Source organism: Lepus europaeus, chromosome 19 (assembly GCF_033115175.1).
Source record: "Lepus europaeus isolate LE1 chromosome 19, mLepTim1.pri, whole genome shotgun sequence".
Lineage (NCBI taxonomy): Eukaryota > Metazoa > Chordata > Mammalia > Lagomorpha > Leporidae > Lepus > Lepus europaeus.
The window spans coordinates 67,960,134-67,976,646 of record NC_084845.1 but is presented as its reverse complement, the minus strand read 5'-3'; the positions used below and the strand labels follow the sequence as shown (position 1 = coordinate 67,976,646).

The following is a 16,513-nucleotide window of genomic DNA, read 5'->3' as shown; positions in this document are numbered from 1 at the left end:
CCCTGGAACAGGGTTCAAGTGTTTCCAGTTTGCCCCTGTGGTATCTTGAGGGTAGACTTAGCTTCCCCTAAACAAGTGACTTAGGTGAAGGTAAATAGTGTAGCCCAAGGCCACTGCCACCTTGGCATCCATCACAAACCATGCCCAGGCCACAGAGTCACATGGTCCACACGTGTCTGCCCTAGGAAGGTAGACTGGATAAGACAGTTGGCTAGGGATAAAACATTTTTGCTAACTTTTCTACAAACGCTCAGGCTTCTGTCTTAAAAGTTTGGGTGAGACCATGTAATTTGATTAACTTATGTACTAGATGGAGAAAGAATAAAAAATATCACATCCTCCCTTTTTTCCTTCGTTACCTACATTTTGAGAACAGAGACCAAAGGATCCAATGGTTCTCCCTCAAGGGCTGTGTCCTCTCATCCCGGGAGCTGTTCCCCTGTCAGACAGGAGGAGTAGACCCGGGATAGAGAACGCTCCAACACTTAGATTTGGAAACCGTACACTACCTTCCATGAGACTGCACATCTGAGGCTCCAGTCACAAGGAGAACTGTGTTCGGGTGTCATGACAACATCGGGCTCGTCCTCCTACCTAGAATTCCGCAGGAGACTAGCTCAGTCTGCATTTGGTTTTCTTTCCAGCAGCTTTGACACTTCTCGGTGTCACCTCGTCTCCCATAAGGGCATTCCAGCTTACTGGCAATGCCTGCGGTGCCTCCAGGGTCTCTGCATGAACCACTCTTAAAATTTCAGGGATGAGGGGGCTATCAAAAGGAGGTGACCACCCTTTTCTTACATTTGCAATTTACTGGTACTTGACTTATGGCACCAAAAGATTCACGGTGCTGAAAGATAAGAGGGCAGCAGCATATCAGAGAGGCTACAAAACATTCATTCATTGTATCACCTGATTCCATCACAGACACCAGGTGCAGTGCCCAAGGTTCCATTGACTTGAACAGCCCCGGCTGGCCTTGGGGGCGGCCATGTGACCAGCTCTGTGACGTAAGCCCTACCTCTGAGTCTCCTGACTGGTAGAACAGGAATGGCAGTGTTGTTCTGAGGTTCTAGTCAGATAACGCAGATGCAAACACAACTTTAAGCCATAATTTTAAAAATAGGAGCCATTTTTCCCAGACTTTGGGACTACAAAGATGAACAAGGTAAGGTCTCTGGCCTTGGGAGCAGTTGCATTTGGTAACCTTGTGCTGCTTCCATGGGGTTCTTTTCCAAAGGTTCTATTTATAGGGAAAAAATTTTAAAGTCATAACACAGGGCTTGTCCACTCACCTAAAATTTCTTCAGGAGTTTCACTCAACCACGGATTTACCTGTCTTCCTTACGGGTTTTCAATTTCCCTGTGCTATTTCATAGTCTTTACCAGAGAATAGAAAAAAACACCAGGGCTGACGTCACTTCCAGTGCTACCAGTGAAGCAGCAAGTGCGCCCCATCCGAGGGCCAGCTCCGCTCCCAATCCTGTCTCTGACTGATAGAGGCTGACACTGGCTGTGTTACATAACCTCTCTGGACCAGAGCCACTTCAGCGCCTGTAAAACAGGAAACTGGCAAGGATCAGAGGAAAAGATGTGAGTGAGAGCGTCCAACGCCATGACCTAACAGAATGAGGGCACCTAGAGGACTGCTGTCCTCTTCATTCTTCCATCAAAACACGTGCGCGTCCCAGAAGAACTCCAGAGCAGCCATTCACCCCTGTAGTGATCGCACGCTTGACAAGGGATGAGTCCAGATAGAGACGTGCTCCGAATGTAAAATGCTCACTCGATGTCCAAGACTTGGTATGAGAAGCAGCCTACAAGAAGTCACTAATCATGTTCACAGGGATCACTAGTGGAAATGATAAGGTAAATGATAACACAAACAAATGGTGGGTTAAATAAGATACGTTGCTAAAATGAATGTCACCTGTTTCTTCTAAGGTGACTCTGTGAAACCATAAGGAAATGACACAAGCAGCTTGTGTTGTATTTCAATTGGACCCTGCTGCTGCATGGAAGGAAATTCAGAGGTTTCCCGAGCCAGAAAGAATCTTCCTTTAGTTGTCTAGACTTCCTGTAGGATCAGTTATTTCCCCCCCAAGCATTTCAATTAAAGTTAATCTTCAGAATATAATTTTCATAGGTTCTGATCCACAAAACAATCAGTTATCTCCTTAAATTAATGAATCAAAGAAAGGATGCCTTTTTATTTGTATTTAAAAAGTCTCCCAGAGCCGGGGACCACAAACAAAACAATTTAGGCCCGTGTCATCGCACACCAGCCTAATACCACACTCTAGGCCCAATTCTCCCATCTCTCCGGATCATTTTTCAGCTATGAATTTCCCCCAGTTTGGATGACAGTTAAATGGATATGGGTTGTTGAAGTTATCATACTTGTTAAACGAGTTCAGCGTTTGCATCTTTAACTCATGATTTCTTTAAGACCCCAGTGAATGCACAGCGACTACTCCCCTGTGGTGGTAACACATGGTTCATGTACGCAGGGTCAAGGTCACTGACCAGCTCAACCGGCTGGCAGTCAGTGGGTGAGGTCTGGAGTCAAGGTCACTGATGTTACTGCAGTGGGTTGTCTATATTTTTCAAGCATCCTGGAAGCTTGTCCACCTGCTTGTCCAGGAAGTCAAGTCCACCTGGCTGCAGTGTGGCAGGCATCGCAGAGGTCAGACAGTGTACCGAGGAAGGCAAGGAGGAGAGTTAAATGGTTGGCCAGGATAGGAAAGAAAAGGAGTGTGTCTCAGGAACCAATGTGTTTCTGTCTCGAGTGTGTGAGGTAGGCAAAGTGGGGGGGAGGCCCAGAAGGGATGACACCTGCCTGCGTTCTTCAGGCAAGAACCACTGATGGACCCGTGGCTGACAGTCCTCGGGGAGCCAGGTGCTGGGTCAGGTAACGCATCCTTCCCTGTGTCTCACAATGGCACCCACGCAAGGCTGGAGTCTTAGCTGCCACGCACAGATGAGAAAACCTACGCTCCCAGGGGTTAGGTGACCTGGCAGACTGTGCGGCTGTTGGGTGGTCCAATACCCACTGCAGGCCATCCCAGGCTCCCCTTGTTTTCCTCCATAACAACAAGGTCCCCTTCCTCGGAACACAAGAGGGCAAGAGCAGAGGGGTCCTCGGCCATCACTCCACCGGGTCCTTAGCTGATAGAACGCTGACTCTGGGGCGCAGTGGGTTTGAAGATGGCTGTAACCCAAGGGGCAAGACAGATATCAGCCAGCACTGTTGCTGTTGGCTTCTGGGTGTGTTTTATCTTAAAAACTATAAACAAAAACAACTGTTCCTCCCAAGAGTTTCCTTCTTCTGATTGCTCCTTTTACTTTATTTTACTTTTTTGGAACTATTTCCATCCTGATTCTTCAAACTGGATTAGGAGCCAAAATTATGTCTTTTAAACTGCATGTTTACAGTGGTGATAAGCAAGCGAGATAAACAAGCCTTAAATGCAGACTTTTCAGTTTCTGTGGTCACTTTGTCTCTTTCATTTCCTTTGTAAAAGGAGTCTTCAAATGACTTAAAAAGAGAGCAAATTATTTTTTTTGCAGTTAATTTCAGGGACTTGATTAAGAGCCCATTTTGCCTTTACTGAAAACACCTGTACAGACCTCCAGGGAAGACACAAACTATTTGGAGCTCACATTTCTGTTCTGCCACGGTGTTTGGTCCTCAGAAACAGAGAATTCCCTCTCTAGGACACTCAGTCCATGCTTCACAGAGAGGGGGCAGGTGGAACGGGAGTGGTGATGAGAAACGTCCCCCCGCCCCCATACCCTCGAACCGCCATGCCAGGTGTGGACGGCATGGGATTTAGTCACGTCTGGCAGGACAGAGTGAGTCCCCTCTGCTGCCACCTTCACTCACTGAGCATGCATGGTCAAGGCTGGTTGTGACCATACAGCCACGAGCAGGACTTGATGCCATCAAGGTGCCTAAATGGGCTGGGTGCTAGTCTAGGTGCTCTGCATCTATTAACTCCCTTAAGGGGTATACTGTCACCAACCCATTTCACAGCTGAGGCTGGGGCAGAGGGCAGGGCAGGCTTCCCGCCAAGGTAGCGTGGTGCTGGAGCAGTACTCAGAATCTGCCCAGGCTCAGATCAGCCTGCAGACGGGCGCACAGTCGAAGCATGGAGCTGTGAAGGGGACAGGCAGGCAGGCTCCGTGCAGGGCACAGAGGAAAAGTAGCTGGAGTCATTCAGAGAGCTGTCCCTGAGAAGGGCCAGCCCTGCAGTATCCTTGGGTCAGCCAGGTCAGAGGGTGCTGGCCCCTGGGTGGTTATTAGCAGAGAAGCAGCCAGTGTGCAGGGATGGGCAAGCTTGGCCAATTCAAGAAACCACAGGTGGCTTGTTATCAGCAGAGGCAGAGTTCAAACTAGGGAGCGGTGTGAGAGGGGTCACCCATCACACTCCTGCCTTTGTTCAAAGGATACTGAGCGCTGGCTGTGTGCTGGGCACTGCGGGCAGAGCTGTGCACACAGGTGGAGGGAGGGAACGGACTACATGCCTATATTCCTCACGCACAGACCTCACAGTCTGACCAGAGAGCCAGGCAAAAACAAAGACATCTACTCGTCATTACAGATGGAGAGGAAGCCCAGGGAGAGAAAGGGGGGGGCTGGGAGGGAGAGCAGCAGGAGGCAGCCCCCTTTGGAAGGGGTTGCAGAGCAGGTCCGAGGGGAGGTGATGTGCCGACAGGTGAAACCACTTACAAATGGGAAGGCGCTGGATTTGAGGGGAGGACACGTACAGACCTCGGCTTTGGAGCTGACACCAGGGGCTGGGAAAGCAGCTCGGGAAGTGAGGGAGCTTTAAGCAGAAGCAGAGTGTGACCAGATGTGCACTTGATTTGCACAGTCTGGGAACAGGGGCCCCAGATTCCAGCCCACGGCCTGCAGCCCCTACAGCTCTCCACAAGGAACCGTCAGAGAAGACTCCTGGTCAACTGTGCTCTGTCCCAAGGACCCAGCTGACCCGCCAGACATCCGAAATCTACAGCTGCTCAGAGCCTGGGCTCCCACATGCCAGGACGGATTAAGGGCAGTTCCCTGGACTCCCACAGCAGAGGTCAACATGCATCCCTGCAAGCTTCTGATGCCCGTTCCCAGATGTACTGCACCCAATTCAGTAATGGATGCCAGGGTTCCTTGCCATCACCTCCAGTTTTGTCAGCTACAACTGCTTAACTCAGGAAGAAAAGAAAGAAAATGTTGGATTGGGGGAGGAGAGCAGCCTGGACAATGGAGTTGAAGAATCCCATTTACCCTCCAGGTAAAGGCATCCCTGCAGAAGGAACGAAACACAAAGCTTTTCCATGGATGTGTCCGCAGCCCTGTGTACGAGGTACGCAGACAGACAGACAGACACACAGACACACACACCTCCGCTCCCCGCCCCCATCTTTGTCAGCAGTGAGAGACGGCATATCAGGCAGGGCCATGTCTCAGTCCTGTCCAGGGACACTTCTGCGCATCAGGTTCTGCCCTGTCTTCCACAGCCTAGCAAATGCTCTTGCACCAAAAAGGTCAACCTCGCCCCCTCCTAACGATTTCCCCGAGCATGCCTAAGACAGGGTTCAAGCTGCTCCTCAGCCTTCTCACTACCAGATTCTGGGCAGCCCATTAAAAATGCAGGAATAGCCGGAGAATCCCTAATTAAGCCATTAATAATTGGACCACACAGGTTTGGGCTATGGGCTTTCAGAGTGAAACAGTGTTGCAAACAGCAGCTGCAAATAAGAGATGCCTCCTTTTACTGAAGAGGAGCTACTGCTAAACAGGACTGTGCTGAGTACCCGAGGCTTAGAGAATGGTTTCCTCCTGAAACATGGTGTGTAATTAGCAATGAGAAATCCACCCTGCCTGTGCTGTCCTGGGCACCCTGGCTGCATCTCTGAGCTTGACTTTTCTGCCCCTGACCCCATCGCTGGCTTCTGTCCCACGGCCTCGTTGAATGCACTGAGTCCCACTCCTCTTCCACAGTCACACCCCAGAAAGCACCTGCCACTTGACGTCTGGATCCAGCGGAGCAATCTGTGATCTTACCCCACACCGTACTGGAGAATCGGGGGTTCAGAGCTGAGGGACCAGACCACAGGCACTAAATTGTGCAGCACACATTTCAAAGCCCAAACTCCTACCACTGGGGTGTCTTTCCCCAGGTCCACAGCCTATGAGCTGGTTGTAGATCAGCCATCAACTCCCCACTTCTGCATCGCGATGTCCCTGGGAGCCCCCATCTCAACACACGTGAGCCTGTACAGGCAACTTCCCAGTCCCTCCTGTCCTGATTGGTCCAATTATTCTCCATCCTCCAGGCTAGACAACATGGAACCATCTGGACACTGAACCTTAGCTCTTTCTTCCTTCAAGCCACATCTCCCATTTCTTGTTTTCCTCCATTGCAACTCAAGCTTTCGTCTCCTGGTCCATGGGCAATGCCAACAGCCACCTCGTGGCACAGCTGCCCGGCCGGTAGAGTGACAGGGAGAATGGATATTTAGAAAAAGAGGCATTGTGAAGATCCTGGGAGGTTAGTACCACCCTTACTTCACAGCCAACAGATAAAAACAGAGGGGAGACTCACAGATACAGCAATTTCCCCAAGGACACGCAGCTAAGAGGCAGACATTCCCTGTGAGCTGCTCCTCACTGTGCAATCGGGCCCCTCCCTCCAGGCCCAGCCACGCCCATCCCGCTCAGGGAAAGCAGCAGCAGCCTGGTGGAGTGGTTCGAGGCCTGGCTGGGGTCTCAGCACCAGGCTGTTCCTGACCGCTGTGTGACCTAGGGTGAGCCGCTCCCCTCTCTGTGCCTCAGTGACAGGAGGACGCAGCCCCTCCCTTACAGCTGCTAGGGAGGGCACAGGAGCCAGCGCCTACAGCCCACGAGAGCGGCACCTGGCACACAGGTGACCCCACGTGACTGTGACCTGCCCAGCCTCCCCGTCCTCTCCTCACCCAAGGGCACACAGCGCCACTCACCGGCCTCCCACGGACACGCGTGCTCACGGTCCCTCCCCAGCCAGGAGCGTGCCCACTCCTGCAGGCTTTGATTTCCGTCTCCAGTGGTCAGCCTGCGTGGCTGCACACAATGGGATCTACAGAGTACTCAACCCTGCGCTGTCTGCAGAGGGAGTCTTTTGCTATCTATGTTGTTTTCTTTTCCTTTATTCCTTTCTGGGGCCTTTTCTTTTTTCTTACAAACACATCTGGGCATCTGCACAAGGCCTATTTTCAAACCTCACGAAATTGCCGGAGGCGGGAGACGAACGCCCATTCCGCTTGGAGTCTGGCAAAGTCAACAGCACAGCAGCCTCCACCACGCTTTACAGGCAGCAAACAGTCGCAGCCGCATTGTGTCGACGATGTGTTCACACAGCGGCAAATGAGAAACACCAGGGCTCGGGTAGCGTTTGGAGGCCATCTCATGAGGACTGAGACACTGTCCTTTTGTGGCTGAGTCCCTTCCTAACGGCCCCAGGTCTCCCACCCCTCAAGGGGAAATCTGCTCTGAGAAGTGCCCAGGTTCCCTCCGACTCTTCCAAGCAAAATACTACGATGCTGTCTTTTTTTTTTTTTTTTTTGACAGGCAGCGTGGATAGTGAGAGAGAGAGACAGAGAGAAAGGTCTTCCTTTGCCGTTGGTTCACCCTCCAATGGCCGCTGCGGCCAGCGCACCGCGCTGTTCCGATGGCAGGAGCCAGGTGCTTCTCTCCTGGTCTCCCATGCGGGTTCAGGGCCCAAGCACTTGGGCCATCCTCCACTGCCTTCCTGGCCCATAGCAGAGAGCTGGCCTGGAAGAGGGGCAACCGGGACAGAATCCGGCGCCCCGACCAGGACTAGAACCCGGTGTGCCGGTGCCACAGGTGGAGGATTAGCCTGTTAAGCCACGGCGCTGGCCTCGATGCCATCTTTTCTAGACACAAAGGAGAACCACCGACCGTGATGGACCCCATCCATCTGAATAGATTCAGTCCCATAAGCAGATGTCTTGTGAGGGTCTGCACAGCACTGGTGAGCCCCCAGGCAGCGCGTCCTGACAGTTTTGGGGCTTTCGGTATTTGCCAACTCACTGACACCCAAGTCAGTGAGGGGTTGTGAATACGGCTGAGGGTAAGTAACAGAAAAGCTGGCCTGCACCGTGTCAGTGGGTTTCCACATTGGTTTCTTACGCTGAAAACCACGTTTTCTTGGAGACTATCTGTGAGCTGCATTGGTTTCTTTTTTAGGCTGGGATGTACCCGTAACCAATAGTCACGGATGGGAAGAACAGGGAGTTCATCTGGTCTGGGGATGGCAAACAGACTCCAGCCCTGGAAACGCCTGCCCATCATCGGCGGGATGATGAGCTTCCAGAGTTTCCGCCGAGGCACTGCCCTGGGCAGGACACTTGGGTCCAGCCAGGAGTGATCGGCGGTGTCTGCATGAGCCTCCGGGCCGCTCCGGTGCTGCCCAGCCTGGGAACCCCGCTAGTCCTCAGACAGAGAAGTGGCCGATTCTTTCACGACCCTGGAGACAGCGCAGGCAGGAAGGCAACGCTTCCCTTGCCACTTGTGCTGTGTCTGCTCTCCAGCTGTGAAACCTGTGTTCACATCACTCCCAAACAGAGTCAGCAGACAAAGCAGGTGACAGAGGGAGGGAGGCAAGGAGAACTACGGGTTTGGAAAACCTGAGGAAGGCGGGGCCGGCGGAGAGGAGGAAAGGCAAGGACAGGTCGTTGCTATTGTTTTGATGGACTCTCGGCAAGTGTCTTGGCCTCCTCTAGTCAAGAAGCCACAGTCTACCTTTCCGCTGAAAAAGGGACAGGTCAGTTGTAACAACAGGAACCTGAGTGGCAGCTCAGGTGTTAACAAGTGAACAGCCCATGCAGGGATCAGCACGCCTGTGCATAAGGAAGGGAATGGGTGTTGGTGTGGGGTCCCAAGGGAGAGGTGCCATGTGCAACTGTCACCGGCTCGACAACCCTGGTTCTTGCCTTTCTGGCGCCCAGTCCTTTTCCTCTGACAACAGCACCATCACTGACTGTGCTTAGCTTTCCTTCTTTCACTCTCACCTCGTGTTCTTAGCTGGGTGGGGTTGAATGTACCCCTGCTTCAGGAAAAGGCCGGTGACCCAGCCTTGGCCAACCACAGCATCGCAACCCAATGGACGCAGTGTTTGCAGGAGGGGGCAGAGGGAAATGGACCCACAGGTGGATGCGGCTCAAAGCTGCCGTCATCACATGGGCAGAGGCACACGGCTGTGCTTGAAGACAGAGCTGACCAGGAAATACATGAGTCACATGAGCCGGTCAATCCCCACCACACCTCCCGCACCTTCTCCTTTCCAGGTTTCTGGCATTCACAACAATAACAAAACTCAAAGAATGGAGACAGCATAGTGACCTGAAGACCCATTTTCCACGCCAGACAGCAGAGCCCAGGACTCCACCATGGCCCCAACCCATCCCCAGCAGTGGCATTACCTGCAAGGATCCCTGGACGTCTTTCCCCCCAACGATCACGAGTTCGGCCATGTCTTCGGCATGGGGAGTCCGTGCATGGACGAAGAGGGTCCTGCCCACGGCGGTTATGTTTCTCAGGGCCACTAAGCCACCGTCGCTGTTCACCTTGAAGTACGGGCTTGAGACCTCGTAGCGCAGCTTCTCATTTCCCTTACAGTCACTGAAGGTCACTGAGGAGAAGCAAACAGAACAGTGGCAGGAGCGTGAGTACGGCGGCTTAGTCCTTGAGAAACCCCAGACTTGTGAAACAGCGCTCATCTCACTGTTTCCTACCCCAGGATCTACAGACGTTGCCCACTCATCCTGCAGCAAACCCCTGGTACCCAAGTAACTCGGTACTGACGGAATTCATACAACCCAGGTGCATCCTGGGTCACCTCCCACGATCTAGGCAGGTGCTAACCAGTGAGGCGGCAGACACACACAGGACAGAGTGGACAGTCAGACGTGGCAGAGGGACATGTGAAGGAAACAGCTCAGAGTGCCTGGGGCCTTGAGGACAGCTGCACAGAGGCAGCATTCGAACTGGGTCTTGAAAATGAACAGGACATTAGCCTGCCCTTGAGAGCGTGGAGCACGTTCTAAGTAAGAAGACAGAATCAAGGGAAGACTAATTCAAGTGTGCTTAGATCAGAGGTGAACTTGAAATGAGGAAGAGATGATAGGGCTGTAGAAGGGGCTGAACACGACACTGGAAACATCTCTGACAAACTGGGCATGTCAGGAAGAGAGGGTGCTTCCTGCTAGCAGTGGTCTCTTTATTGGGGAGGAGGTCGGGCTCCATCGTGTGTTCTGGATCCAGATGAGAGCAGTGCTATGCAAGTGCTGGGTCAGAATCAAAAGAGGAGTTTTTGAGAAATCCAGACGTTCTAATTTAGATCTGGGTTACAGAGAGCTATTTGGGGGAGATCAAGAAGATGGGCTGGGAACACCAGTTAGTTGTTGTACCAATGACGCCTGGCCAAGGTGAGGGCAGTGGTAGTGGTGATGCAGGCAGTGGAGAGACGGGAAGACACTTCTATAGCTGAATGGCCTAGCAGTGCGTGTGAGGACCCAGGGAAAAGCACTCTGCCTGCAGGAACCATACACAGCACTGGGACACCACCATTCACAACGCCATGACAGCCAATCATGCTCCCCTCTCTGTTGCCTCTGCACCTGCCACACAACAGCATACTGTGTGTGCTGTGTTTGCCTGTCTGCCCGTGACACTGAAGCCCCTTACGGGTAAGCATAGAATCACACAGTTTAACTTTAGCCTCCTTATTTAGTAAACCTTTAAGTGAAGCCTAAGAGAGAAATGTGCACACATCGTACAACTCAACACACTTCCGTAAGTGAGCGTGCCACATATCTAGCACCCGATGTCTTCCCTTCCCGAGTGAGATCCCCTCTCCTCCACAGCGGCCACACTCAGCTGACTTCTAACGCCACAGGTCAGCTTTCCCTTCATAGCAACAGAACCCTACAGTATGCACACTAGCAGGTTTGGTCTGTTTTGTTCCATATTCGATTTTGTGAGACTCAAACCTGTGGCTGCAAGGCAAGGAATGTACCCCGCCCACTCGACGGTAACCACTGGTTACCATCCAGCATCACGAGTCACCGATGTCACTAGCCACTGCGCAGTAACCCACTGTGGGGCTGATATTCAGTGTCTCCCTGGGCTATTTCTAGTTTAAGGTTCTTAGGATATTGCTCCTAGCACCATTATTTGTGTATGTTTTTAATGACAACATCTATATAGACCCTAGTACACTATTAAAGTCATATGAATATTTGATGAACCAAGACTTTTCTATTCTGGGAAGATGATCGCATTAGCTGATAATGAAAACAGCTGATGTGGACTGAGTATCCGGCACATGTGAGGTTCGGGACGAGCATTTTACAGATGCTGTCTTACGTAACCTCCGTGAAGACAACGAATAAGATGCTATTTGGTTCCCCTTCCCCTACGGTGTGTAGGTAAGGTGGCTGCAGCTTGGAAAGGACAAAGGCAGGGCCCCGGACACGCAGTTGGTAAATGATGAACCAACATGTAAAGCCTGACACACAAGGCTTTCACCACCACACGGTCTTAATGAAGACACCTCCTACACAGCACAGCCCTCCTGCCTCACTCTGGCCCTCAGTGTCCCATTCCCCCTTCCTCAAGAATATCCACCGATCCTAGCGCCACCGTGTGGTCACTCTGCATTGGCGCCTCAGTGCTCGTGTGGCTGGGTCGGCTTTCAGGCCATCGTCACTGACAGACAGGTGGACTCTGGGGAGCCTGCATTTCTCAGTTTGTGCTTGCTGGCTGTGACCACCTTGATAGCCAGGATTGATGGGGCATGTCTAGTTTTCAGTTTGAGGAAGTCAGGTATGGAGACACATCAAGGTTGGTTTAATGTTATCTTCAATCAGCAATCATCCTTTGGAGGACGATTACTGAAGTGACAAGGCCTGCAGGTAACTTGTTGCTTCAGGTGCCAGCATGAAGATTCCCCAGCCCTTGGACAGGATCAAATGAGACACTTTTGGCTGGGCGGGGATGTGGGGGAGGGCAATGTGCCCAACTTGGTGGCAGCTCTGGCTTCACAGCTCAATTCCTTCCCCTCTTTCCATCACCAGATATTTAGTGAGAGCAAACATCATTCTACGTGCTGAGATTTTTATGTTGAACAAAGAACAGAGAGTTCCTAGCTTGATGTCGAATAAGGCAGACAGACATTAATCCAAAACTCTTGCAAATCAAAGGGGACCTACCTCAGTTAGACAAAAATTGTAATGTGTGCAAAGATCCTGCAGCATCCAGAAAATTGAAATCAGCCAATGAGACTGGCACAGAAAGCAGAGGAAAGGCTATGTGGGAAGCTTGGACCCTCTCACTGCAACCATGTAGCAGTCAGGGCTCCTCACGCAAAACAATGCATGGCACCCAAAGCCTTCCACGTGCAGGCTGTCAATCAACCTCTTTCTTGCCTTTGTCTTCATGCCATACCTTACCCCTACCAGCACTTCCCCATGCCTACTAGCACCTCCCCGTGCCTACCTGCACCCCTCAGCTCGTATCACTACTTCTCTGCAGAAGGTACTTCTTGCCTTCTTCACCATGTTAGCCTTGCACAATTCTTCAAGATTCACCTCCAGGAATTCTCCCAAACACTGCCTTTGGTTCCCAGAGTTTCTGGGACACACAGCCCTTTGCATCATGCTTCATCAATGTCTACTTTTTTTTTTTTAATTTTTGACAGGCAAACTGGACAGTGAGAGAGAGAGAGACAGAGAGAAAGGTCTTCCTTTGCCATTGGTTCACCCTCCAATGGCCGCCGCGGTAGGCGCGCTGCGGCCGGCGCACTGCGCTGTTCCGATGGCAGGAGCCAGGTGCTTCTCCTGGTCTCCCATGGGGTGCAGGGCCCAAGCACTTGGGCCATCCTCCACTGCACTCCCGGGCCACAGCAGAGAGCTGGCCTGGAAGAGGGGCAACCGGGACAGGATCGGTGCCCCGACCGGGACTAGAACCCGGTGTGCCGGCGCCGCAAGGCGGAGGATTAGCCTACTGAGCCACGGCGCCGGCCGCATCAATGTCTACTTTATGTATCTGTTTCTCCTAGCAGAGGCAAGAGCAGGAATCAGGTTCTATTCTTTCATGCATTGCTAACAGACTGCTTCTCCATATGGGAGGCCATCAACAGTGATTCCACTTGACTTGGATATTCTCCAGGAATAAAACAAGGCTCTGGTGGTGGTGACCGGGGCTCTTTCCCCCACGCTGTGCACAGAGGCGGTGGCAGGCAAGGTTGGGCACTGAGATGATGGACTCGAGTGACCTCTGGGCTTGGTGAAGCCAGCAGTGGAGATGAGCAGGAAGTGAAAGACTTAACCATTTTCTCCCGAGTTCCCAGGGCCCTGTGTGCGTCCATTCATGAGATTCCTTTGCCTCCTGTGCTTTGCTTTGACTTAGCTCCCAGAGAAGTCAGGGGTGATGCCTTATCTTGCTTTGTAACCCCACAAAGATTTCCATAGTCCTGCCACATGACTGGGATCAGTGCAGGTGTCCTGAGTAGAAGGATGGTTGGATAACAGTAGCCACACCTACCCCTGAATGAATGGTCCTGCATGCCAGGCTTTGGGCCAAGGACTGGGCATGATTCACCCCCTTTCAGCCTTGGATCAACTCCAATCTACACCAACGTTTCTCAGACTCCATCTTGTCATTACCTACTCCCCTAAGGAGCCTTTTTAGAATACACGTGCTAATTGCTACCACTCCCATGGAATTTTAGCATCTCAGATATGCTTTTATGTGATTATATAACCATGTACGTCTATCCTTTATATTTTTAAGAACAATTGTATCTCTCCCCCCAGGAACCTACTTCACCCCCTTGGGGGCACTACAGTCCCACTGTGAATATGCACTCTGTAATCTGTAAGTATTGTTTTCCATTGTGCAAGAGACAGAGCTTCAGAGATTTTTACCTACTTCACTCAAGATCACATATTCTGAAAAGGACAGCAAGAACCTGTCTCTGATCTGATCTGTCTGCCTTTATAGCCCAAACTCTGGGCATATTTGCTTCCTAGGTATAGACAAATGACATGGGAGAAGGTGGTCGCTCTATTGCTAATTCCTTGGGAACACCACATATCCCTGTAGGGTCATCAGAGGTACTAGGTGAGGGTCTACCTGAGAGAGAAGAATCTACGTCGACCTGGCACTGCGCAGGCACTCAACGCATCCTATCTTCCTCCCCAACAAAGCCAAATGGCTAACTGCATCACCAGGTCTTCACTTCCTCTCCACACCACTTGCCAATGTGGGAATAGGTCCTTTAGGCCATGGTTCTTTCTCACGGCTGGCTACTTAGGAAATTATCACGAAAATGCAGCAACACCTGCTCCTACTCCTTCCTGACATTATGAAATAACCAGCCTGGCTTGGAGTATGTGCACCCAGTATCTCATAAAAGCCCTCCAGATGAACTGAATGCCGAGGGAGCCAAGAACCAAGACTCGCGATAATGAAGCACTTGTCCAGTTGCCAGGTTTCCACATTTCCCAGCCATTCTTGGCACAACATGGAGGTTGGGGTCCTACCATGCCAGGATCTTCTATTCCTGTGCCCTTAAAAGGGCTGTTTTCATGGCAAGCTTGTGAGCCCTAATCCAATCCTGGCTCATGTACCAGCCCTATGATCTTTGGCCAACCAACAATTTTTTTTTTTAAGATTTTATTTATTTATTTAAAAGATAGAGTTACAGATAGAGAGGAAGAGACAGAGAAATCTTCCATCCGCTGGTTCACTCCCCAGATGGCTGCAGCTTCCGGGGCTGGGCCAAGCTGAAGCCAGGAGCTTCTTCTGAGTCTCCCACATTTTTACTCAATGCCTTCCTCTGTAAAGTAGACTAAAAGTAGTACCTCCTGCACAAGTACTGCTATCCCTAGGGACTTTGTAAACAACTAATATACAGCTGGATGCACAAAGCACTCAGGCCAGAACATGGTCCTCTCGGAATGAGAGCTGTCGCTGTTCTATCCAGTAATTCTGGGCGCTAGGGCAGCAATCTTTGCTTTCTGGGCAGCTTCCTTCTCGTGCCTTTTTCTGCCTGCTCCTGTGTCCTTCCAGTCAGGGACCCTTTCTTCAGTCTGCCAGCTGTGTGCAGTTACCATGGAGATGGCTACAGTAGCATCACTGCCAGGGAGCAGGCATGGGGTGAGTGGTTCTGATCCAGCCGTACCCATCGTTGAATCCTGTCACCTGTGCTGGAGAAGCCCTACCTGCCTCACACAAGCGCAGTGAAGGGGAAACTTAGGTGTGCTTTTCTAACACACATTAAAAGAAACCTAAAGAAGCAAATTTAAAAACCAAGTTGTATCCACTGCATCGCTCCCAGTGCAGCGTGGGGCCCCTCGGAAGAGGCTGCCTTGGCTACGGCACTCCTCTCTGCCCATCCTCATTAAGACATGCTCCTGTGTGGTTTCACTCTGCTCAAGTTGATAATCCAGGAGGGCTCTGAGTTCCAAATATCTGGCAGGAGGCCAGCACATCTCACATGAATAATGTAGGAACGATAAAGAAACAAGCCTTAGAGAGGGCACAAACCAAAATCCTCTCTACGGCTTCAGCTCTGTGATATCTAAATGGCGGATCTGACGTGAAAACTAGTTTGTCAAAGGAGAAATAATGCATGATTTTTTTATTTTCTTCTTCTTCCCCTTGGAGAAGACTCAGATTTTCTCACAGATTATTATCTCACTTTGAATTCCTTCCCAAAGGTGCCATGGATGAGATCAGACCCCGTCACTGTTTCAGTTTCCCAACACTGTTGACTCCAGCAAGATGTCAGCAACTCTCAAACTTCTACAGGAGAGACAGACACTTTGCATTTTGAAGCACAGTTCAAAGAACATATTTAATGAATTGAATCATTGATATCTATTTAAAAATGTGTGTTTCTATAGTGACAATATCCTAAGCAGTCAAAATGACACCATATGGATAATTGAAAGGAAAAATTCTGATAAACAATTAAACTTGTGAACAAATATTCATGACCTCTCCTTGAGGGGGCAGATGAACTATCTGTGCTATCCTGGAGCCACAAATGACTTTTCTACATGGTTTATCACAGTGGCATTTAAAATAGCTTCTGGAAAGAAAAAAAATTATACATATAATATACTGTACGTGAGGATTTATTGGAATCAATTGCATAGCATCATTCTTTGAGATAATCTTTGAACACCCTGGGAGAAAGGAGGGGGGAGCAAACTCTCCCCACCTGGGGGAAAAATGCAAATTAGACGAATGGCACCACTCAGCGTTTCAATTATGCTTTCAGCGTGTTTCCACTCAAAATGTCCTCTGGGCTTAATGCAAATGTCATAAAAAGACAAACTTTAGCTAGGAGACAAAACCACAATTGAAATGGGAAGTTGGCACGTGAATTAAGGGGCTTAATCTTCTTGACCTTGGTTTTATGCTTTTCTGTTTCTTTCTTTTGAATAT

At 50.7% G+C, this 16,513-nt stretch overlaps 1 protein-coding gene across 1 annotated transcript in view; it reads right to left on the bottom strand.

Moving 5' to 3' along the window:
* CDH13 (cadherin 13) overlaps positions 1-16,513 on the bottom strand; it is a 983,749-nt gene that overhangs the window by 597,817 nt on the left and 369,419 nt on the right. The window contains exon 3 of the mRNA XM_062176103.1: positions 9,478-9,686. Within this exon, the coding sequence (XP_062032087.1) occupies positions 9,478-9,686 (209 nt within the window). The remainder of the gene's footprint in view (positions 1-9,477; positions 9,687-16,513) is intronic.